Raw genomic sequence first — 24,565 nt, forward strand, 5'->3', positions numbered from 1 at the left:
GTCAAATTTGGACCAAAATTTTGGGGATGTTACACGTGTCCCAAGGACTGTTATCCGTTACCAAAAATAGATCTCAAGGTTGATGTTGTGCCCTATTCAAATTCAAATGCTTTTTGGACGCTTACAAAGGCTATCATCAAATCCGCATGGCTGCGGGTGATGAGGATAAAACAGCTTTTCGTACTGATCAGGGCACCTTTTGCTACAAAATGATGCCTTTCGGACTAAAGAATGTGGGGGGGGCACATATCAACGATTGATGGATATAGCATTTAAGGATCAGATCGGTCGGAACTTGGAAGTCTATATGGATGACCTTGTGATCAAAAGCATTGAGGAAGATCAAATGTTGAGAGACATCGAAGAGACATTCGAAACTTTAAGGGGTATCAACATGAAATTGAACCCAGCTAAATGTTCATTCGGAATGGAGGAAGGAAAGTTTCTTGGGGTAATTGTTACTGATGCGGGCTTTAAAGCTAATCCAAATAAAGTCCAACGCATGCCTTCTCCCTTCTCCCTCAAAGAGGTTCAGACGCTTAATGGTCGATTGATTGCCCTAAATCGCTTTTTGGCGAATCATGCAGCTAAATCCTATCCATTTGTCTCAACATTAAGAAACTGCCTCAAGAAAGCACAATTCAAATGGACCGCTGAAGCGGAACAAGCTTTCTTGGAGGTTAAAAAATGTTTGATGGAACTACCCACGTTGACAGCACCTTACGCGGGGGAACCTTTGACATTATATTTGTCGGCATCAGACATTGCTATTGGGGCTGTACTCCTGACGGATAGAAAAAACGTTCAGACGCGGATCTATTACGTCCAAAACTTAAGTCCAAAACTTCACGCAAAAGAAACACTAGACTGGGGGGACTTATTGAGGTAGGTACCAAAAAGGCCCAAATACCCTTAAGTAACATCCGCGGGTAAGAGAGGAACCCCTCATATATCACTCGCGGAACATATGGATCACCCGCACAACATGGTAGAGGAAGAACATCCTTACACCACACGCGGAAGCATCTAGGCACCCTCAGAAGTCATCCGCGGGACAGGACATCTGTCCGCCAAAATGACCGGAAGGCAATGCCAACATGACAGCTGTAGATAACTAACTATCTTCTAGAAGAATGACCATGATTGTTACTTGAAGAATACGTGACTCGCCAGCCAATGAGTGAATGACACCTGGACAGGTTGTTATAACCGTGAACATGGTCAGGATGTGATTCGTCCTATCATATAGTGACGCGTGTTCGGTTGTTATACCCATGCACATGGGACGCATAGCTTAACCTATCACAAAGGGATACGCGTCTAGGCGGTTATCAAGATCTTCTAGAATGGGACAGCTGGCCCAATCACCTTCCTACATCCTTCGGCTATAAATACCTTGTCAACCTGCATGAGGTATTCATTCACATTCACTCACATATACTCTCACTGTACTTACTCTGTTTACTAAGTATTTTCTCTCAAGAATGGTATTGATTCTCATGCCGAAGGGTGGTTACGGGAAGACCCCCCCCCCCCCTCTTGTCCTTCCCGTAACAAGACTCACGGTGTCTGTTTTGCAGGTTCCGGTCACTGGACTTTAGGAAGTTATACTCATATTGTGTTGGTTGTTATCATATCCTACCTTGTGGACTCATTTAGATCCAGGACCCGTATAAGGGATTGAATCGGTATTTCTTCAATTACTGTATTTTTTACACTAACTTTTTAAAGAATTAAACTGAAGTAATAGTAAACAAATAGGCTTCTAATTGATAGATAATCATTTTAGATAATATAGAAAAGGAAAAGTTTTTGGGGGAGTTTGTTAATTGGAGTGTAATAATCAATCAAAGTCACATTTTTGTCATCTTTAACTTACAAAAGTACTAAAAAAAGGATAAAATGTTTCTGTTTTTCGTCATCAAACATAATCTAGATTATATAATTCCCTTTTAAGTTTTATTCACTTAAAAATCAGTGTAAGTAATAATAACTTAAAAGTTATAAAATCATTTTTTTTCTGACTTGAATATTTCTTAAATTAGAGTGAAGTTTTCCAAAGTTTTGTTTGATCACACACGAATAATTAACAAAGTGTAAAAATAATATAAAGCAGAGCTAAAAGTATGAAACACGTAAATATACTATACAACTAACAACTAAATATAATAAATAAATATAGACTCAAAATATTGGTCATTTATATACATTTTACATTTATATGACATGATATGATTTTCTTCTAGACTGAAATAACACGTGGAGTCCCTCGCGTGTTCTCCTTACCCTCAAAGCAATGACGAAATGAACCCTGTACTAAAGCTAAGTTGATAAAACCCCCCCTATAGTTTTGTTAATTGTGATGCCACCCTTTTAAGTAACTTATGAATAAGTTTTTTTTTCCCTAAAGACAACTTTCATTAAGAACGGCCTAACTAGAAAGCTGCTAGAGGCCCGAAACAGCATATAACATTTAAAAGTTAAAATTACACCAACTCATCCAAGACAATGACATGAACAAAAATATAATTTTTATCGAAAGATACCCCAAAGATTTAACGTTCTTCACCACCTCGGAGGTCGACCAATTTCTGGCTAAGAATTATCTTCCAAATACACTAACAAGCCGTCATGACTATCCCATGCATGTAACACATTTTATTCTTCTTGCAAATCAGAGCCGATAAGAATAACATAAGAAAGAAGATCGCGCACATATAAGACATAAATCAAAGGAATCTTGCACCATAATCTAATCAAATTACAAACCGAGTTGGCCACTTGGCAAGAGGTAAAAAGGTGGCCGAATTTTACTTGGCTGCAGTTGCAGAAAACGCAGTCTGCTAAATCACCGGAATTGAACAATGCGCAAGACCTTCTCTAGTGGCCAATCTAAGAGCATTCACAATGGGTTCTCCATACTATATGAGTGTGTTCTTCATTTGAGGGTGTAGTTGGAGTGGTTGTGTATGAATGAAAAAGAAAATGTTACTGTTTATAGTTAAATTTTGAGATGCATTGCTTACACCTCATAATTTTTTAAAGTGGTTATAAGTGAAGGAAAGAAAAAATGTAATGATAATAAAAAATTATTATTTAGTTAAAGTGAAAGAAAAAAGTAGTTATTTGTAGTGTAATTTTAGATTTGAGACATAAAACTGATTGGGAATGCTAAATAGGTAATAGTTGACCACAAACAAAGAATATATTTCATTTGCGAAAGATGATTCTAAATGCTTGATTGTGTTCTAAATGCTTGATTGTGCCTGTTTTTTTAAGAATGATTCTAAAAGAACTCGATAACCAATGCTAGTTATTTACATGTTAGTTATTGAAAAAATCATATAATATGTTGAATTGGTGTTTGGGTTAATATTAATTAAGATAAAGTGATAAACTATGCATGCAAGTTTATGATACGAGAATACGATCATCAAAGCTTATTAGCTTACGGACACACGACATCTCTTGTGTCTTGCTATTAGTATGGGTTCCTAATATTCAACATGAATCAAGGTGGGTAAAACTTTCTTATATTTCTTATGATATTCCTTTTAATAGTTTCTTATGGACATTAATAGCCGCACACCCACTAGCCTACACACAATCCTATATACTTTTAAAATTAAATTTTGTTTACAAATTAAATTTTGTTTACTAGTGACTTAAAATAAAATATAAAATAATATTGCTTAATGTAGAATCCACTGAAGTGGCCCAACTTCGTAAAGTGTCTCATTTTGAATAAATATGATTCACATTTCGCTTCCTTCCATCGAATAGTTTCTTGTAATGTTCAAGCACTAGATCCAAAGCCCTTTGTGCCTTTGTTGATTTCCGACTACTCGCCGTGCATTTATTGTAAGAACCGCCTCTCGACTTCTTTGCTTGAATCCATTTGAGTGAATGTGGTAGAAAGTGGACACAAATATGGTTGAATATAGTAGAAGAGAGTGTATGTATGGTGTAAAATTTTTAGAGATTCATGAATTAATTTTTAGTGTTTAAAATAAAATCATTTACTTATGTTATTACCTTTTCTTTTTTTTTTTTTTTTTTTAAATAGCATCAAATGGTCAGTTGACCATTACCAATGGCACCAATCTTCAAATGCTAAAACAATTTCACTATGCTGAGACCTCAGTGACAGCGTTGTTCTAACTAGACGTGCACAAAAAAACCGGTTCCGGAACCTAACCGGTGGAACCGAACCGGAACCGGTTCCAGTTCCAACCCGGTTGGAACAATACCCGGTTTGGGTATTTTTGTACCCGAAAATCGTACCCGGTTCTAATATTTATATGTCAGTACCGGTTCCAAACCGGTTCCTACCCGGTTCTTAATTGGAACCGGTTTGGTTCGTACCCGGAATAACCGGTTCCGACGGGTTTTTTTGAAGGGTCAAACAAAAGTCAAACTAGCCGTTGGAACCGGTTTTTTTAGACACCAATTAGCCGTTGGAACAGATTCCAACTGTAATATAGCCGTTGGAACCGGTTTTTAAGACAATAGATCCGTTGGAACCGGTTCCAACGGTAATATAGCCGTTGGAACCGGTTTTTGGGCCAAACCTATATATAAGTTGTTTTCATTACTTGTTTCACCACCAAACTCAAAAACAAACTACAATACTACTCCTTTAGCAAACCCATTCCTTTACCCGACCATCCAACTAAATATTATTATGGCACCCATCAAAAAAACTAACAACAAGGCTAAGAAGAGTGTTTTTGTTGCCCCCGTTCCTGTTACGGAGGACCCAAGGGTTGTTACGGTAGTCAACCATAACCGCAACCAAGACGTATGGAAGAATTGGGATTTGATTGTGGATGACGAAGGTTATCAAAAGGCTCGTTGCAAACTATGTGGTTCAATATTAAAGCACGATTCCAACTCTACTTTGAGAAAGCACATCGAGAAGCCATATTGCAAGGCGTTGAAAGGGATTGGCGCGACCGATCAAATTGACTTGGGTAAAGATGGTACACTATTTCGTTACAACACGACTCAAGTTCAAGATAGAATGGCAAAGTTCGTTATTCAACGAGGTTTGCCGTTTAACCACTTTGATGACCCTGAGTTGACGTCGTTGATTCGCGAAACTCTACAACCGAGATACACACATGTAAGTCGTACTACCTTAAGACGTCATTGTATCAGGTTGTGGGAGTGTGCTAAAAAGAGTTAATCGAGTCTTTTCATTCTTTAGAAGCCATGGTTAGTTTAACTACCGATGTTTGGTCGGCACCACACGGGTTGCCCGAATCATACATATGTGTCACCGCTCATTGGGTTGATCCGGTGACATGGCAATTGATGAAACGCACCATCGCTTTTGAAAACTTCCCGTTCCCACATACCGCCGAAAAATTGTTTGAATTACTTGATGAAGTTATAACGACTTACAACTTGAGAAATAAAATATTTTCGATTTCGTTTGACAACGCTTCAAACAATACTAAGGCGGCTGAAAAATTTATCATTAAATATTCACCACATTGTTTCGGGGATTTTTTTCATGTCCGATGTGTTGCACATATCATCAACTTGGTTGTCCAAATAGGTCTTGACAATGAACACATTTGTGATGATTTAAAATACTTTAGACTTATGTTACAAGATGTCTTCAAAAGTGGTAAAAGAAGACATCTTGAATATAAGAACTATTGCAAGTCGGTTGAAAGAAAGTATTTGGGGCCGAATTGGGACGTTCCAACCCGTTGGAACTCAACTTGTCATATGTTAAAGTGCGCTTTTGCCCAACGCCAAACTTTACAAGCTTTTCATAACAATCTTGTTGAATAACACGAGGCCGATATGTTTCCGGAAAGTGTTTGGGTCCAAGTCGGTTATTTGTTGGAGTATCTTGATGTGTTCAAAAAGTCAACAACAAAATTATCGGGAGTCTATTACCCTACTAGTTGTTGGGTTTTGCAAGAATTGTACTATATGTCTTGTGTTTTTAAAAGCTTTGCGGAGAAGAACAAACTCTTCGAAAATATTGTTGCGGTGATGAAAGAAAAGTTCATAAAATATTTTGAAATCATACCGCCGGTCTTCACTTGTGCCGCCGCATTAAACCCCTATTGGAATGTTAATGGGGTTGAAACAACGATTGAGGAAATATTCGACAACTTAGGTATGCACGAGATTGACTCGAAGTTGTCGACGGAAGCGAAGGACAAGTTCAACAAAAACCTTCAAGACCTTTATGACCATTATTTTCAAATGTATGGTTCAAGCACGAGATCGTCTTTTGTGAAAAAAACAACAACTGGTAGGCCGTGCAATGACCCACTTATAAACTTGATGAATGGGATTCGTGAATCGGCATCTAAGAGGCAAAGAGGAAACACACCAAGTAGCGAACTTGGTCGATATAGTGGAGCAAACTATGTTGAGGGCGCAACGGTCGACGAAATTCGCAATATTGATTTGTTGGCTTGGTGGAAAGGTAAACAAAACGAATTTCCCATTCTATCCGCCATGGCTCGTGATTTGCTTGCCGTACAAGCCTCAACGGTTGCTTCCGAATCGGTTTTTTCTCTTAGTGGGAGGGTGTTATCTATGCGAAGAACAAAACTAACTCCCGAGTCTCTAGAGGTTTGCATTTGCCTAAAGGACCATTTGGATGCGGTGGATCGTGTACAACACAAGGCGAACTTTGAAGACGAAATACCAATAGAGCGTCATATTCATGATGAGGAGGCGGAGGACAGGGTTTCTTCCGATAACGAAAACGAGGGTGAAGACGAGAATGAAGACGAAGAAGAGTTGTAATTATTTGTTTTGGTAAACTTATTTGTAACTTGTTCAACTAATATTTAGTTTTGATTTGTTTTATTATAATTACTTTTGTTACTCATGATTAATTGTTTGTTACTTTTTTAATAACGACGAACATTTTATTCATCTAAAAAATAACTATTACAAACATTATTAAAACATAAACGATACTAAGCATAACAACTAAAACATAAAAAACAAAGTCCGTCGTTTTAACCCGGGAATACTTATTTTTGGGTTGTAGAGCCGGACGACTCTCCCACTTCCGTTTTTTTAGCTTCCATTCTTCTTTTCTCTCGACAATACTTATTCGTATGTTTTCGTAATGTCGAGTTGGACGCTGCTTTAAGAAACTTCGAGCAATATTTGCAACGTGCCAACTCATGTGAGTCGGTCATGAGACACAAATTGTAATGAACCCAAACATCGGGGCATCTTGTTGTTTCGATCACCATAACAACGTCATCATTGGTTGCCATTTGTTGTCGGTTTAAGGTTAATTGTGGTTTGGAGTGTGTTTTATAGTTTTGGGAGTGGTTTAACAAGTACACAAACAAACCTTGCTATTTATAGAAAGAAGATAACCTATTTATAGTTAAAAAACCGGTTCCAACGGTCTAAAACGGCTATATAGCCGTTGGAACCGGTTCCTAACGGCTATAATGTTTAAATTTCAAAAAAAAACCGGTGGAACCGGTTTTTACGTAAAAACCGGTTCCGGTTCCAACCTACCCGGTTCCTAAAAGTTTGCATTTCTGGGCATCGGTTCGGGTCGGGAACCGAACCGGTTCCTGACTGGAACCGGTTTCATTTTCTACCCGATGTGAAAAAACCGGTTCCGAACCGGTTCGGGTTTTCAAGGTGAACCCGATTTGTGCACCTCTAGTTCTAACTAAGTAACCCAAACCTCGATAGAGGAGGTGGCCCAAGTATCTTAAGGAATAGACTTGATTAATGAAACCGCTGGGCAGTAGATAAGTAATACTAAATCACCTTCACGTTTTAGGCACGTGCTTACATTTATGTTTGTTTTTACACCCGTTTGCAACAGCATTATGAAAACAACAAACTCATCAATGCAACTTTTGAAAGTTAGCATCCAATTACGTTAATTCACCAAAACCATATGTACCATACATGTAATTTATTTTCCTCCTAAAGACCAAAAAGTTGCATACATCAACCAAAAAAAAAGCATCAACACAGCATACCACAACAACAACATTATGGTTGGAAATTAATAATTTACAATAATACCCTTGACTCATACCTTTTCATTAGCATCCTTCAGGGTTATTCTCGTCCATACCACGTACAAACTAAAAACATCTTTCCCTTTTGGGACATTTGTTTTTTTTCTCCATCACAAGAAATTTGCAGAAACAATGAATAATAATAACTAGTTGTTGACCCCGCGCGCTGCGACGGATTGACGGTGTTTATGTTTAAGTAGTTAAAAAATATCACTGGCCGGTTATGGACTTCTTGGAGTGCCATTGGTGCAAAAGAATATCATTAGTTGTTTTAGATGCTATTTACCAAAAGATTTGCAATAGGTAGTTACTACAAAATATGAAGCCTTGATTTTCCAGGCCTGCTTGATGTATCTATGGTGATAAATTTTTTCTAAATGCCTCACTTTCGGCATTTGAATGTGTGTGTAAGTGCATATTCAATTGGATTACTTTCTAACTCTCATCACTTTTTATATAAACAATAGTGATTTAACCCATAATCCATTACATGTTTTTGACTCATATCATTTAGCCCAATGTTTTAACCCTTAAGCCAAAACGTTTACGAATTAAAGCCCGTTATTTGATATAAGACCATTTCAGTTTTGTAGGTTATTAACAGAATTTTTGTAAATAAAATGGTTCTCACAAAGTTGTATTTAAGGACTACTGACAGCAATGTCATGTCGCCTTATATGGCAACTTTCATTATAATGAAACTGCAGGCTATGAGTTCTTTAGTACCTCATTTGATCAACCGGAATGTCCGAGATAATGTAAAACATGATGTTGGAGCAATGCTTGGATGAGGATTACACTTAAGACTTTTTGGTGAAGAGAAAAACCGTCTTTTGGGCAGAAGAATGGACTAAAAAAGTCAAACTCCAACCAATTATGTGCAATTTCATATCATATACATTTAGTGCAAATGTCAGAATAACAATATACAAACCAAATGGAAAGGAAACAAAAACCAAAAACAAATTGAATTGTGTGTATTTCTTAAATTAAGCACTTGTACAGGATTACCCTCATCTATATACCAAGTTATAGCTTTGTAACATATATATGTGTTCAGATTCATATCGAAGATTGTGATCAGAAAGGTGGATCTAAATTCAATATAAATTTGATTCAAATATGAAAAATTCAAGTCAATTTTGTTAATATTTTAAGTTCTATAATGGTACATGTTTTTAAGTTTTTTAATATTATCTTATTTGTTACTTTTTGTGCTTTATATTAGTTGATAATTATTTAGTCTAAAATAACTATAATATATTTGGAAATTCACTACAATGTTGGATAAACATGCTTTTGAAAGTGATAGTTCAACCACTTTGTAAATATCTAGAGAAAAAAATATGGTCTTTTAAAGAATTTCCTAAGTCTTTATTACACATTAAATTATTTGATGTTCGTTAAATGTTAAAAAGACTTAAAATGTGTTAACGTTTTTAAAAAATTGTTGCAGCAGTCTAGAACTCAATGATGTTGTCTTCGGTTCCTTTGTTGAGAAGTTCTTAAGAGTAACTTTGGTGTCTCAGGGCGTGATTGTTTTTGGGCTGCTTAGCTCTTTGAATCTAATTATACATGGTTAAATTTTAACTTTTAAGGTATATTAATGATGTTAGCTACTTGTTGATGTAAATATCAAGATCTGGTAGTGGCGGGTTTGTGGCAACAGTGGTTGCAGTTGTTGATTATAGTTTCAACTTTCCTGTGAGGTATTAAAAAACATATATTATAAAATAACACTGACCTTTTGCAACCATAAAATGACGGTTTGTTGTTTCAACACAGTAGCTCAAATCCTACTCGCACTTCAATTTCTTGTCTTAGATTTTAAAGTGGGTCACTGTGTCATATTTTGGTAAATCTTCACCGACTCGCACTTCAATTTCGATTCTAGGGTTTTAATTCCAAACAAACCCATCACCTATTGATTAGATCTTACCATGGCTTATGATCAAAATGCGTTACCCAATAACACTTTACGCCCAATTCATGTTCCGGCCGATGAATCTAGATTAATAACTCCGCTAACCTTACCCAATTCCAACCCTTTGCCGCGTGAACTCCCCGGGTATTACCCCCTCCGGATTCCGGCCCCGGCGGTGGTTAATTAGCTGCCACGTGTGCCCCCACCGGGTTATGGGCATGGGAATAATACTAGTGTAGAGCAAACGGGTTATAGTCCGAGTTTTGTACTGAGTGGGGGGTCGGATCATGCTAGTGAGGAAAGCGGGGATGATTTGGTTTCGGGTAGGAAAGTTAAGTTTTTGTGTAGTTATGGAGGGAAGATATTGCCTCGGCCGAGTGACGGGGTGCTTAAGTATGTTGGTGGGGATACTACGATTATTAGTGTTAGGAGGGATGTGAGGTTTAATGAGTTGGTTCAGAAGATGTTTGATTCGTATGGGCGGAATGTTGTGATCAAGTATCAGTTGCCCGGGGAAGATCTTGACGCGCTTGTGAGTGTTTCGAGGCCGGAGGATTTGGAGAATATGATGGATGAATATGATAAGATGCTTGAGAGGTCGGCTGATGGTTCGGCTAAGTTAAGAGTGTTTTTGTTTTCGGATCTAGAGTCGTCGAGTGTGATTCGGTTTAAAGATTTGCAAGATAGCGGGCAGAAGTATGTGGAGGCGGTTAATGGGATTGGAGATAGTTTTAGTGGCCTCGGTGTCAGTGGTGGTATCGCCAGGAAGGGGAGCATAGCAAGTGCTTCCTCTACCCAGAATTCAGAAGTGAGCGGTGCGGAAGGTTTATCTCATAATCAAGGGGAGGTGATCGGTCCTGCGTTTGGCGGTGTGGCTTCTCCTGGTGGCAGTTCTGCCGCTGGTGTTCCAGCTGCTAAACTGGTTACTGTTCCGGCTTCACCTTCTCAGTCTGATCACGAGGTTGAAATGTTGGAGAGAACGGTCCCGGTTCATGTACAACAACAGAGGCAATTTGGGTATGACCTGCAACCGCCTGGACCCACCATTCAACAACCTGGCTATGTTCAAACTTATGTCGACCCCCGCCACGGGACGTTTAGCCGTACAGAGTACATACAGATGCAAGCGCCACCTACACAGATGGGGTACCAATCTCAGATTATGGGCAGCATCGGCCCGGTCTATGCCCAACCGTAACTCCATAATAATGTCATTGGAATTGGAGTCCCGCAGCATCAGTTTATAGCTCCGTCCTCACATGTTAACTCCAATCCGAATCCAGCCCCAGCCCCGGCTCCGGCTCCAGTTCAAGCTCAACCTCCAGCGCCAGCTCAGTATGTGCAGCAACGTGAGGTCGTTCAAATTCCTTGTGATCCAAGCTACTCTACATATCAACCTCAACCGCAAACTCAAACTCAAACAACTTCTCATGTAATTCCAGGAACTTATGGTTGGAGTCAGATTCCGGGCCCGGAACAAGTGCCCTTTTCTGAAACCCGGGTACCCATGCAACAAGTGATATACCCGGAGCCAGTGCCTAGGTTTGATGGGTGTATAATGTGCCAAAAAGTGTTGCCTCATGCACATTCTGATACCGTGGCACAGGACCTTAAAGAAAGTCCTAAATCAACAGTATCTGATGTGAATCCGGTTTACCAGAGTCTTAAAATTGAAGACACCCGAAGAATGATGCAGCCTAACCGGGTTCCTGCAAATGATCCTAGTACACAGGTGTCAACTCCTTATGGCGTGTGGGTCCAACAGTCTGCTGTCCCGTTGCAGTATCAAGCAAATCTGGAGCCGGTGGTTAATAATAAGATTGTTAGCGGCGATTCGAACCCTGTTGGAGCTCCGTCACCGATTTCAGACACACAGGTTCGCCAGTCTCCACGGGAGTATCCTGCCCCGCTAGTTGTTACTAAAAAGGATAATGTGGAATCAGGTTCTACATGTGATAATATGAGACAGATTGATGCTAGAATGGAAGATTTACGACTACGCACACAAGATGCCATCTTGGAAAATAGACACGTGATTCTTGAAAAATCCCAAATGGTTGTTGATCCGAATTACGTCACATCTGAGGTTCCATGGTTGCATGGATTCCCCGGGCCCAGTGGAATGGGCAATTTGGGTAATAATGACCCGGGCCCTGCATTTTCTGGTGGTGATTCAGCTCGTGCAACAGAAGGAAACCCGCCTGCTACTGAATGGAATGCGTACCCGTTACAGTTTGATCCAAAAAGTGAAGTGGAGACCTTGTTAATGGACCCACTTAACCCATTTAACGGTGCGGTTGTTGAAAGTCAAGACGGTGCGAACTCGCTTTTTAGCAACCAAGATCCATGGATGTTAAGGCACGACTCACAGTTCCCACCACCTCGGCCCAACAAACTTGTACCGAAAAAGGACGGTGGTGGTGTGAAGGAAGAATCGCCTACAGCAGACACATTGATTGATGATGGACCTTACCCGACCACTGCTAATTTGGACTTGAATATCGGTGTAGAACACGGTCTGTAATGATTAGTATGGTTTGTTTTAAGTTAATCTTTACCCTGTATGGACCATTTTACTTATTATGTTTGCAGGTTCAGCAGAGGAGTTGATCAAACAAGAACTGCAAGCCGTTGCTGAAGGTGTTGCCGCTTCGGTTTTTTCTTCATCAACATCCGAGTTGAATAAACATAGCCCGGAAGCTAACCTGAGTGGTGAATTTCAGAATAATAATAATGCAAATATGCAGTCAGGGGTTGAAGTTGAGGTAATGGGTCAAAATGGGTTCGTTTGTTTGCATTCCTTTATGTTCGTTACTTTACGTTTGTATATATATATTCATTTAAATTTTTAGGCCCATTACAATTCAGTCTAGTTTAATCACTTTTTAGGCCCATCAAATTGCTGTTCACATTTACTTTTACTTGGTTTTAGCTTTAGTTATGTTCCTTCATCTATGATCAATTATGTTTGTTCGTTTATGCTCGTGAACCGTTCATTTATAATGTTAAGGAACACACATAAAAAAACACATAGATGTTCATTTCTTAACGAACGGACACAGACAAGAAAACCCTGTTTGGTTAGTTGTTCGTGTTCGTTTGTTTGTTCAGTTAAAGTTAACTTTGCGTGTTTGTTCGCTTTGTTTTCAAGCCTATGGGTAATACTAGCACGCTTTTGGCTTGGCTTGAAACACTTCTTTTTCAAACTTTTTAATCATTATATTCTAAAATCACGGTGATTCGTGGACAAGTGTTTTTTTTAACATCTCGTTGTATCTCCGTTTTTATTATATGTTATTATCGTGATTTGAGTCAACAACATGAAAGACGCGGTGATACGTGCAAATTTTCGACTCCACCTATTATTTTATACAAATTTTACGTGTAAACTCTAATATTTTAATAATAATCTAATTTTCAATAAAGATTCTTCATACATAATTAAGTTTTGTTCATACAGGATCTGAAAACAAAGATTCCAGAAAAGACGAATCTTGGGTTTCCAGTTTCAGACGGACTCGGTTCGCTGCAGGTAAAGAGTCAAACTTTATATAGTTTCCATCTTTATAACTCTTAACAGCTAATAAATTGTTCACTCTTTTACTTTTAGATAATCAAAAACAGTGATCTTGAAGAGCTTCGTGAACTGGGTTCAGGTACATTTGGAACTGTTTATCATGGAAAGTGGAGAGGATCTGATGTGGCAATTAAAAGAATCAACGACCGATGTTTTGCCGGGAAAGCTTCAGAACAAGAACGCATGGTTTGTATCCATTTTTTCAGTTTAAATCTTTTTTTTTATTTTGTTCTTTTTGTCATACACGTTTGTTGAAATACAGAGGGAGGATTTCTGGAATGAAGCAATAAAGCTTGCGGATCTTCATCATCCAAATGTTGTAGCTTTTTATGGAGTTGTACTTGATGGTCCAGGTGGGTCGGTTGCTACTGTTACAGAGTATATGGTTAATGGATCTTTAAGAACCGCTTTGCAAAAGAATGAAAGGTAACATATTGATCTTCATCTTGTTAAGTTTTATTAATCAACGCTGAATATTGATATTTAGATGATTGTGATTAGGAATCTGGATAAGCGCAAACGCCTGTTAATTGCCATGGATGTTGCTTTTGGGATGGAATATCTTCATGGGAAAAACATCGTACATTTTGATCTGAAAAGTGACAATTTGCTTGTTAATCTGCGTGATCCACACCGTCCAATATGCAAGGTTGGTTGAACTCCATTACATTGGTCTTTGAAATAAATCTCTTTTTGATAACAATTTAAATCGCACGTCTTGTTATTGTATTATCAGGTTGGAGATTTGGGGTTATCAAAAGTCAAACGTCAAACACTAATCTCGGGTGGCGTGCGTGGAACACTTCCATGGATGGCACCCGAGCTTTTAAATGGCAGCAGCAGCCTCGTTTCCGAGAAGGTTACTCAAAATCTCTCTCTTTCTATATACGTGTGTGTGTGTGAAATATCAACTACAAATAACATTTATGCCTTTACGTTGCGAAGTATAGAAAGCTACAACAAAATACGAGTAGAGTAATAATAGTTAATTACTCTACAACACAATGAAGTAGAACAATAATAATCACGCTACAATTTACAAGCAGTTTAATTATTATTACTCTAGTTCATTTTGGGGGGATCAGGTACAAATCACTTTTATGGTGCGAATTGTACAAAGCAAGGGGAAAAAAGAAAAATGCACGGTGGCAATTTCGTAATTACCTTGAACGCTACAACAAAGTATATATATATACTTTACCTTCTGCGTCTCTTGTTTCAGGTTGATGTATTCTCATTCGGCATTGTCATGTGGGAACTTCTTACTGGAGATGAACCATATGCTGACTTACATTACGGGGCTATAATCGGTAATTTACACAACACATATATAACTTTGCTTCTTTTTGGTAACTGAGAACCCGTCTGTGAAAACTCACATGTCCCCGCCAATACTCGATTTGTATAAAATTTTGCAGGTGGGATTGTAAGTAACACGCTTAGACCTCCGGTCCCTGAAGGCTGTGACCCCGAATGGAGGTCTTTAATGGAGAGATGCTGGACAGCAGAGCCATCAGAGAGACCAAGCTTCACTGAGATAGCTAACCAGTTACGTATCATAACGTCAAAGGTTCCACCAAAAGTACACCATATCAATAACTAACTTGATATACCGCCAGGTTGAAGAATTTTCTTAAATTGTCCTTGTGTCCGGTAGGCTATCTATCTATCTATATCTCTACAAAGTTGAGACCATAGAATGCGTTTCTGGGTTCCTGTTTGGTACAGCTGCGGACCCGTTCTGGCATTATGTTGGCTAGGTTAATGTGGGTTTGTATTTTGGGCAGTGCTAGCATATAAGTGTAGTAGTTAATTGCAGATAAATACTCTTTTACACTTTGTTCTAAATATTCATATAGGTTTTTTATTTAATTAATAATTAGTCTTTGTTTTACATGTTTCTTTGTTTCATTGATATGTTCCCTAACCGCATTGATATGGCACCATACGAACACCTCCGTTTACAGCCACCACCACTGCCCTGCCCACCATTGCCGTCACTACTGGTAGCTGTGCCAACATAAAACTGATATACCGGGTGAATCTGTTTTGATAAATTTTAGTTAAGTTGGTTAGCAAGCATGATAACTGACCCGAACCAGGTTTTATAAATAATCTGTTTTGACCCAATCTGGTTTGACCCGTTAGTTGAGCAGGGTTATCAACCCGTCTTCCATCGTCAGATGGGTTCATCTTCCTACTGGATACCGAATGGAAAAAGGGCCAAGGTGATGGTTTTAATTATCTACTATTTTTTCACTTATATAGCATATTGAATGGACAAAAGGGTAATTTAACACCTCCCAGGATGCTCCCACCGCCGGCGACCTTCCTCTCCTCCTTCGGTTACACTTCAATACCCTGTCGAACGTTGCACCTTTAATTGCTTATTCAGTTGTCCTTTCCCTTCAACTTCTCTATGAGCTGTGAGCTTTGGCTCCCTTCAAATACGTCTTACATCTTCAATTTTGGCTGACTTTTGGATTTCATCTTCAAATTTTGTTCCCCTTTATAAGTTAAATCGCAACCTATTTAACTGTTTTGAAAGAGTGGTTTTGATGAATTCGTGACGGAATTTATGGTTCAGGGTGAAAAAAGGTGATACAAGGTTGTGTGTTGTGGGCTATGGGCTAATTGGCAGAGGCTAGTTAAAATGTCACGCCAATGCCGCTCCACATAGACAGTGCAGGCTCGGCTCCGAGAAACACAAAAAATTTTTGGGCCGAAGGTGAGTTTAAGTTTGGGCCTTAAGACTTAAATATAAACTCGATAACTCAAATCAAAAAGCAAATAATACAATGATAATATTAATTTCAATACACAAAATATAAATATTGTAGCAAAATAATCTAATTTACATACCTAAAAAAAACGCAATGCTCGCCTTGCATTTTTTGAAGCAAAACTCTCGATCAATTCTTGGTAATCTATGCTTTCTTATTTCTTCGTCACGTTCCTCTTTTTGCGTTTTTCAGTACCGGATATGTATTTGTATTTGTATTTAGGAAGCATTTTCCTAAAAAATAATATATATGGGTTAATTCAATAAATAAAAACAAAGTAACACTAACTGTTAAAATAATAAAATTGTTAATTCAATAAAAATAAACTGATAAAACAACAATTCAACAACGGAATGAATAAAATTGTTACTAAACTAACTGATTAACTCCTTACTCCCTAACTCACTAAGACACTAACTTTTATAATAAAAGTATAAAACTAAACCAAGTAAACAAATAAAATAATAAACAACTAAACAAGAAGTTAGAACTAACCCCTGTTGGGCGCTGGACGGACTGACTGACGGAGCAGGGCTGGAGCCAGCGGAGCCGGCTGCGGCGGTGGTCGGGTGGTGGACTAGTGGTCAGCGTCGAAGGTCACGGCGGTGGTTTGTGGCTGCCTTTTTGTGGTACGTCGTACGGTAATTGCCTAATTGAAGTATGGAATTGGAAGATGGCGTTGTATTTTTTTTAAACCTTCAGACTTCCATCTCCTGCATCTTCAAATGGGTTATGGCCTACAAATAATTAGGGGCATTGGGCTACAAATAATTGGGCTACAAGCAATTTATAAATGGGCATAAACAAATTTTTTTTTTATAAAATATAAAAAAAAATTAAAAATTTTCGGGCCTACCGGGTGGTTGGGCCTATGGCGGTCGACTACCCTGCCATAGGCTTGGGCCGGCCCTGAGACAGTGGAGCTTTACTAGCCCACCTTTTAACTAGCACATTATCGTTGTTATGGTTTAATGAAGGGGTGTGGGATTCCTTATGAAAACTCCTTACAACCTTTTAATAAGTTACAAAAATGTAACTTATTAACTTTTCTTTTTAAATAATTAATAAGTTATAAGTTAATATAAATAAGCAATCCAAAACAACCCTGAATATATAAATAAAAAATAAAATAAATGTGTAAGGCATGTAATTGGTGAAGGGTGGTGGACCACGCCTCTTTTTTGTGTGGGGTTGACAAAAGCTGGTCCTATCGTGTTAATTATGTACACGATTAGCTCTAGTATTGAATATGTATACTACTTGTTTATTTCTTTATTCTCATGTTTATAATACGACTTTATGTTTCATGTAAAAAGAAGAAATGATAAAATCTAGCCTATTAATTTTACTTATTTAAAAAAAATATGAAATTACACATTGGACTTTTTACTAATAAGCAATGTTGTAAAAATAGGTTTTCAAGACCGAGTACATCACGAGTACTCGCTACAAGGTATATCGTCGAGGTGAGTTGCTTTAATTCCGCCTAATTACTAAGAATTGATTAAAGATGGTCAACCTTAGTCAGAATCGCATCTAGTCTGTAAACTTGGGCCGATTTTGGCTTAAGAAAATAAAACATAGCTCGTATATCTTTAATAGTAAAGAATAAATATCATTTTTTACTTAATGACAAACAATTTTTAGAATAATTTACTATTTAAAAATGTATTTCTCTTTTTTTGTATTGATCTTTACCTATTTTGTTACAGATATTAGTAAATTTATGATATTCGACATAAATATAATATCCAAAAACTAATTTTCTTTATATTTACCATGTCCGAGTACTCTTCGAGTACTCCCCGAGTACACCCAACTCCCCAGTCGGCCGTCTAAGGTCCGACTAGTGACTTTTGCAACCTTGCTAATAAGATCTAATCCTGTCATAAACAGATTCCGCATGTGGAGTGTAAAGGGGGTAATGCCTTGCGCCCTTGCCATTTGGTGCTGCCTTTAATTCACATGGCCAAGTGTTTAGGGCTTTAAACTGCTCATGACAACAACCTCGTCAACAACAAACGGTTTAAATAAATAGACCGTGTGTGATTAACTCTTAATAGTATTAAAGAAATAATGTCAGATTTAAAAAATAACAAATAAATGGGTGGAGGGTAGTTGGTCATGCTATTTTAAGAATCCACTAAAAATAAGGAACATCAATATAACTTCTGGTTTTAAATAATCAGACAAAGATAAGTGATAGAATGACAAGATCTTCCAAATGAAAGCCAGCACAAATGTGGTGTTCTATACTCTACTTTTGGTATACTTTTTGGTTGGCCGAAGGAAGAGTGTTTTGACTTTTGACACTTGACCGTTAAGAATCAAACAAAGCTCGGGGCCGGCTAATTATTTATTTTTATAGTTTTATTAAATACTCCGTATAATAAAACTCTTTACAATTGTGTCAACATAATTATTAAACTTATGTAGTTCTATTCTAGTCCAATGGAATGAAGTTGATGGTTAAGACTTTGAATTTTATGATTTTAGTTTTGAAATCTGACATAATGGACCCCATAATGGTAGGTTTTCTTTTTTGATAGTGTTTCTGGATAAGTCAGGTCTGAAGCGTCAAAATAAATATAAATGGTTAACATCCCGTCTTCGGAAAATTCACTCAGGTATTGAGGGTGGTTTCAAGCACCGTTAAAAAAAATAAATTTATACCATTTATTTAATTAAAGCTGTTGAGATTATATGCTATTTGCTCTTGTTTGTTTATTGAAAGAAAGATCTGGTTGATACACAAAAGCATTCCTTCTATACTGCTTTAATTATTAATTCTGTCCTTATTATATAATTAAATTAAACAATTCAAGATTCTTGGACCGGGTTCAATATTTGTAAAAGTCTAGATCCTTGGACCGGGTTTAATGTTTGCATGTGTGAGGAACAGATAAACATGAACAAAACAACTTCACTTTCTAGAGTGTTTCCTTTGACCTTGACACCTATTTCATTTCCTCCCAATTTTGACTTTTCCACTTGTTTTGAAATTGACAAGTTTGCCCTTCCAACGTTCACCACACACAAAATCCACACGCATTAACACAATATAAAACACACACCTTCATTTCCAACCAATTAACAATGTCTAAACAACAAGAATTGCAATCTTCCAATGTTCCCCACACTACCCCCGGTCATCATGGAGCATGATGAAGAATCCGCTTCCAGCAGCTGCTTCAGCCTGTTCTGCTGCTTCGAAAGCCACCACCATAATGGTGAAAGTAGGACGTTTTTGTACCAAAACCAATCCGGAGGAGATCTTATTAACAAAGACACGTGGTTCATGAAACGAGCCAAGAGTTTGAAGGAGTATTCCGAGTTAGTTGCGGGTCCCAAGTGGAAAAACTTTATAAGAAAGTTTAGTAGGAGGACGAAGACGACGCAGTTTCAGTATGATTTGCAAAGCTATGCGCTTAATTTTAACAATGGAGACGATCATGAAGACGATGATTTGTTGCCTCGTAGCTTCTCTACGCGATTTGCTCCTCCTTCGCGATCAGTTCGAGTGTAAATATTTTTTTGATTTGTTAAGAATATTCGATTCATTGTTTCTTCTGTATTAAATTTATATCTATAACTATAATTGGTGATTAATACAAATGTAATATCAGTTCATTATAAAGACGTTATAATTTTTTAAATAAGTTTATATTCTAATGACTGTATGGTTGGTTATCCAATTTTTTGCCCTCCAAGCTAGATCACTTGATGATTGATAATAGTATGACTACGGATTCCTTAGTGAAACGGTAATAGAACTCGATTTTGAATAACAAAATTAAGATAAGAACCACAATAATATATAAAGTAATAACACTAGAACAAACACCAAGTTAATAAACTTCATAGGTTCAAACATGGGCATTGGGCAAGGAAGTAATTTAGAATTATTTGTGAAAAGTAGTGTAAAAGTAACATTTGCCGTTGAAGAAACACTAAGTGACCCGATACAGATTATAGATAATCTGGGGGTTAAGTAATGTTTCCCACGGATGAGGTCTAGCTGAGAAGGCTGTTCTTCAGGAGACCTGCAAAACAAACACCGTAAGCTCGTCACTGAGAAGGGGGGGTTCCTCCTTGTGACCACCCTCCGGCGTGAGAATCAGACTAGGTTGCTCTGAATATAAGTGTATATTAAGAGATTGCTAGATAACTGGATAGCAGATGATCTTACCATTCCAAGATGTTGGAGTATTTATAGCCGAAGGTAGGTTTCCAAGCAGGTACAGCCGGCTGAATAGTATTCCTGTTCTACCAACAGTGGACTACGCACAGGCCATACTGGTTGGTGGGTAGGTTACGGCCAACAGTGACAAAGTCGGCTGCACTATTCCACCAACTGTAGATTATGCACGTCCCACCTACTGTGGATTGTACGCAGGCCATGCTGGTTGGTGAAAAGGTTACGGCCAATAGTAACACTATTTCACCAACTGTAGGCTGCGCATGTCCCACAGTAAGGGTTGGTGAGTAGGCAGCGGCTAATAGTGACAAACAGTACTAGAGGGTGCTCCTCCTCGCACTGTTGTCGGTGAGCTGTCACCCTGTGATTGGCTCATGGGTTGTTCTGGTCAGATCGTCTGTCCTATCCATACCTTGGTAGGTATAGTACAAAAGATCTTTCAGAATCATACAGACTGGCTCATTTAGGCGGGATTGTTCCTGCCTTGCTCATTCCTTCATATGACTACTGAAGTATCTATTGTCTTGTGCGTGTAGCCCTGCTGTCTGCGGGTAGCCTTCCCTGATGGCTTGTATCCGCAACTGCGGGAACAGGCGGGGTACTTCACCATTGGGAGGCTTTCCCTGGGTGTACAGCTTGCGTACTGCGCGTAAGGTTCTATGAGCATGGTGGGTCCTGCGGGAGCAGATGGTCTTTGCGCCGACGTCCCTGTTCAAGGTGAGTCTTGCGGGACCAACTGGGCTCTGCTGGGACCTACCTCTTCAAGTCCCCCCAGTCCAATGTTCTTCTCACGAATGTTTAATAAAGTGAGGTGAATTTTTGGACTTTAAGCAAGGGGTTTTGAAAAGGTTTTTAGTTTTAAGGTTCTCCGTGGGGATTCTTCCCGCGGATTTCCTAATGTCACTTGCAAAAATTCCCGATTTTTTTTGCTTGATCTTTGGGTATGATGTGGGTAGGTATGTAACCTTCTCGCAAGTCAGGAGCGTTGAGTCTCACTTGTGTGGATTCTCCTTGAGGTTTTAGTGGTTTTGAACATAGTGATCAATTATGTTTAAACCACCAATTCCATCCTGGAGCCTCAAAACAATGTATTTCTCGACGTTCCCGCTATGCGGGGATGTTATTTCCGTTTCCACAAGCATTGCCCAAAAGATCCTTCTTGGTTTCAATTCCCTGCGGAGCGCTAGGTATGTGAAGGGTTTTGCCTTAACACTGTACCCGCGCTCGTCTTACAGTTATTTTACTTTCAAGGTACCCCTGGCGTCAATTCCCTGCGGGTGCTAGGTATGTGAAGGGTTTTGCCCTAACACTGTACCCGCACCCGCCTTATAGTTACTTTGTTGCCGGGGTTTTCTTGGCTTCAATTCCCTGCGGGTGCTAGGTATGTGAAGGGTTTTGCCTGAACACTTGTACCCGCATCCGTCTTATGGTTACTTGGTTGCCAAGGTAAGGCGTATTTTCCCGCTTACTTTTGAATCTTTTTGAATTTTGAATTTTGAAATTCGAAAGGTTGGTAAGGATAAGAACAGTCCAGACATCTGAAACGTCGTGCGACGGTTTCTTCTGACTGTGTCAGGACGTGCAGGAAGTTATGGTGACGTGACAGAACATGGTCATTCCAGTCGCTTTTTCAGGCGCGTGGGCACGATTTTTCGGGCGCGTGGCCGCGAAATTACTGGCACGCGTCCTGTCAACAGCTGTTGCCAGCTTGCTTTTTGCCACGTGTCATAGTTTCATTGCACCTTCGATTTCTCTCTCCTCCGCATTAAATTCACCGCATTAATTGCGATTACTATATAAAGGGGGAGAGGGTTATTTGCAATTCACACTTTTCACTCTTCTCTTCATCTTTAAGGCGATTTCCGGCGAATACTCCTTTATTTAATCGAGCATTCTCTCGAAATCGTTTTCTTCTTCCTCTGCAAGATGTCTTCACGTGATGCTGAAGCTGTGGCCGACGACAGGAGTACTGCTGGCGAGTGCCAGTGTGCTCTGCCCGGCGATCAGTACCGGTATGTTGTCAGGAAGTTCATGCTCGATCCCCTCGAGCCTGAGTTTCCTGAATCCCACCAGACCGTGTACGATGCCCCTAGAGGCAAGATCGGGGTTTATGCTGCATTTTTTGTCTATGGGAATCTTAGATTCCCATTGACAAAATTTGTTTACCGTGTCCTTGAGAGGCACGGTGTTCATTTGACCGAGCTGCACCCTATGGCGGTCGCCAAGATTCGCCACTTTGAGTGGGTGTGCCGGATTCTGGGCATCGAGCCCCATGTGGACCGCCTGATGACCTTCTATACCTGGAGGTGCATCCAGGGGTGGTATACCCTGACAACCCGTATCAAGGGTTTAAAGATTTGTGCGACCGAGCGCAGTCTCCGATCGTGGAAGCGGGAGTTCTTCTACATATCCGCCCGCGCCGTCCCCCTTGCCATGAAGTTTAAAAATGGCCAAGCAATTCCGAGCCTTCACGCCCCCAACTACCAGGAGGCGGAATGGTTCTCGAAGATATCCCTGGTCCAATCTCCGGTTTACCGGTTTGCGGAGTCCGGGATGGTGATGCTGGGGATGAGCCGGGTGTGGAAGGAGGCGTCTCAGGTTCCCATCCTTCTCGAATACGGTTTGAACTCTACTCCTTATGGTATGTCTTGTCTTTCTTGCTGATATGAGTTTGTCTTCTAACTGTTTCTTTTCTCTTAGAGGGGAACAATTTGGAGTCGCTCCTGTACCCGCGGGAAGCTGACGATCCTGTGCGGATGGGTACTCGTGCTCTTGATGAGAACGAGTTGCCCATCCTGGAGCAAACAGCGGATCGGTTTGTGGAGGTTTATCCGCTGGGCCACGAGATCCTGAGCCACCGGCGGCCAGGTAAGGCGTTATTCTCCCCTCCACCCCTCAGTGCTGTACCCGCTGCTGGAATTCCTTACACCCTGTCTTCTTCTGAGGAATCCGCAGATGGTCCTTCGTTAGTGCGGAAGAAGCGGGCTGCCGGCGGGAAAGGGAAGGAGAAGGCGGCCTCCACAGCCGATCCAGTGCTCCTATCTGACACTGAGTCAGATAGTGAAGAGGCGGGGGGGAAGCCTGGTGGTGAGAAGACCACCATTCCGGAGGCTACGACTGTTACCTCTGGAGAACCAATGACAAACACGGTGACCGGCATCAAGAGACCGGCTCCATCGGGTTCGTCCCCGCCCGTCCGTACGTTCAAGCGGAAGAAACCCTGTAAGTACAACTCTTAGCTTTTATTTTCATAGTTTAATCTTCAAGTCTTTTTAACACTTTTCTTCTTTACGCAGGTGTGGATGTTGGCGCATTCCAGGGTGAGGGGCCGAGTACAACCTCTCCGCCAATGACGGTAGGCTTGGTCAGCCTACCTGAGGCGTCGACCCAGGCGCCTGCGCCTGCTTCCGCTGGTTCAGTTGCTCATTCTGAGCCGACTGTTCCAGCCGAGATGACGTCACCGCCGGCGGTGAGTGCAATTTTTACAGCATCGTTCACCGAGCCGGCGGTTACTGTTGCTGCTGACTCTTCGGCGGCGTCCGCGACGGACACCATGCCTCCGCCATCGACTGCGGCGGAAACCATGCCGCCTCCGCCATCGGCCTCGACGGCTGGACCTTCAGGTACGCGCGGGGCTTCTCGCCGATCTTTGCTACCTTCCCATCTGCCTGACCTTTTGGATGGATTTCCCTTAGGTTCAGGTGATGGGTTCGGTGGCTATCGGCCTGTGATCGACCCTACAGGTGCGTAGGGTTCTTTTGTCCTTTATGTAATTTTTATCATCTTTTCCTAACTGCTTTGTTTCTTTTGCAGTGTCGGATTCTAATGAAGTGTATGTTCCAAGATGGAACATACGCCGAGGAACAACCCTTCGTACACCTGTGGAGTGCGTGGACTGGGCTCGCCACGCTGCTCCCCATGGTGCGTTGGGGGAAGCCATGGTTAGCTACCAGGAGGGTAGGCTAACCAACGAGCTTCGGGTTCTCCTGGCCCGGATGCAGCCACGCGTCGAGCTGCTTTGTCGTGAAAACGACAAGTTGAAAG

At 40.1% G+C, this 24,565-nt stretch overlaps 2 protein-coding genes across 2 annotated transcripts; both read left to right on the top strand.

Annotated features, from left to right (window-relative positions):
* Nucleotides 1-259: 259 nt before the first annotated feature.
* On the top strand, nucleotides 260-15,145 carry LOC143604704 (RAF-like serine/threonine-protein kinase 20). Its single transcript, XM_077081102.1, has 12 exons — nucleotides 260-885; nucleotides 9,680-9,748; nucleotides 10,198-11,149; nucleotides 11,198-12,479; nucleotides 12,556-12,728; nucleotides 13,424-13,495; nucleotides 13,574-13,726; nucleotides 13,803-13,966; nucleotides 14,042-14,189; nucleotides 14,277-14,399; nucleotides 14,763-14,850; nucleotides 14,959-15,145. Exons 1-12 carry the CDS (start codon nucleotides 260-262, stop codon nucleotides 15,141-15,143), a joined length of 4,035 nt encoding a protein of 1,344 aa, XP_076937217.1. The 3' UTR covers nucleotides 15,144-15,145.
* Nucleotides 15,146-19,477: 4,332 nt separating this feature from the next.
* Nucleotides 19,478-19,849, top strand: LOC143604706 (uncharacterized). Its single transcript, XM_077081103.1, has one exon. The coding sequence runs from the start codon at nucleotides 19,478-19,480 to the stop codon at nucleotides 19,847-19,849; it is 372 nt and encodes a 123-aa protein (XP_076937218.1).
* The last annotated feature ends 4,716 nt before the right edge of the window (nucleotides 19,850-24,565 follow it).

The sequence above is a fragment of the Bidens hawaiensis genome, unplaced genomic scaffold (genome assembly GCF_021521415.1).
Source record: "Bidens hawaiensis isolate Kalapana, Puna unplaced genomic scaffold, B.hawaiensis_p1.1 tig00066267_1, whole genome shotgun sequence".
Lineage (NCBI taxonomy): Eukaryota > Viridiplantae > Streptophyta > Magnoliopsida > Asterales > Asteraceae > Bidens > Bidens hawaiensis.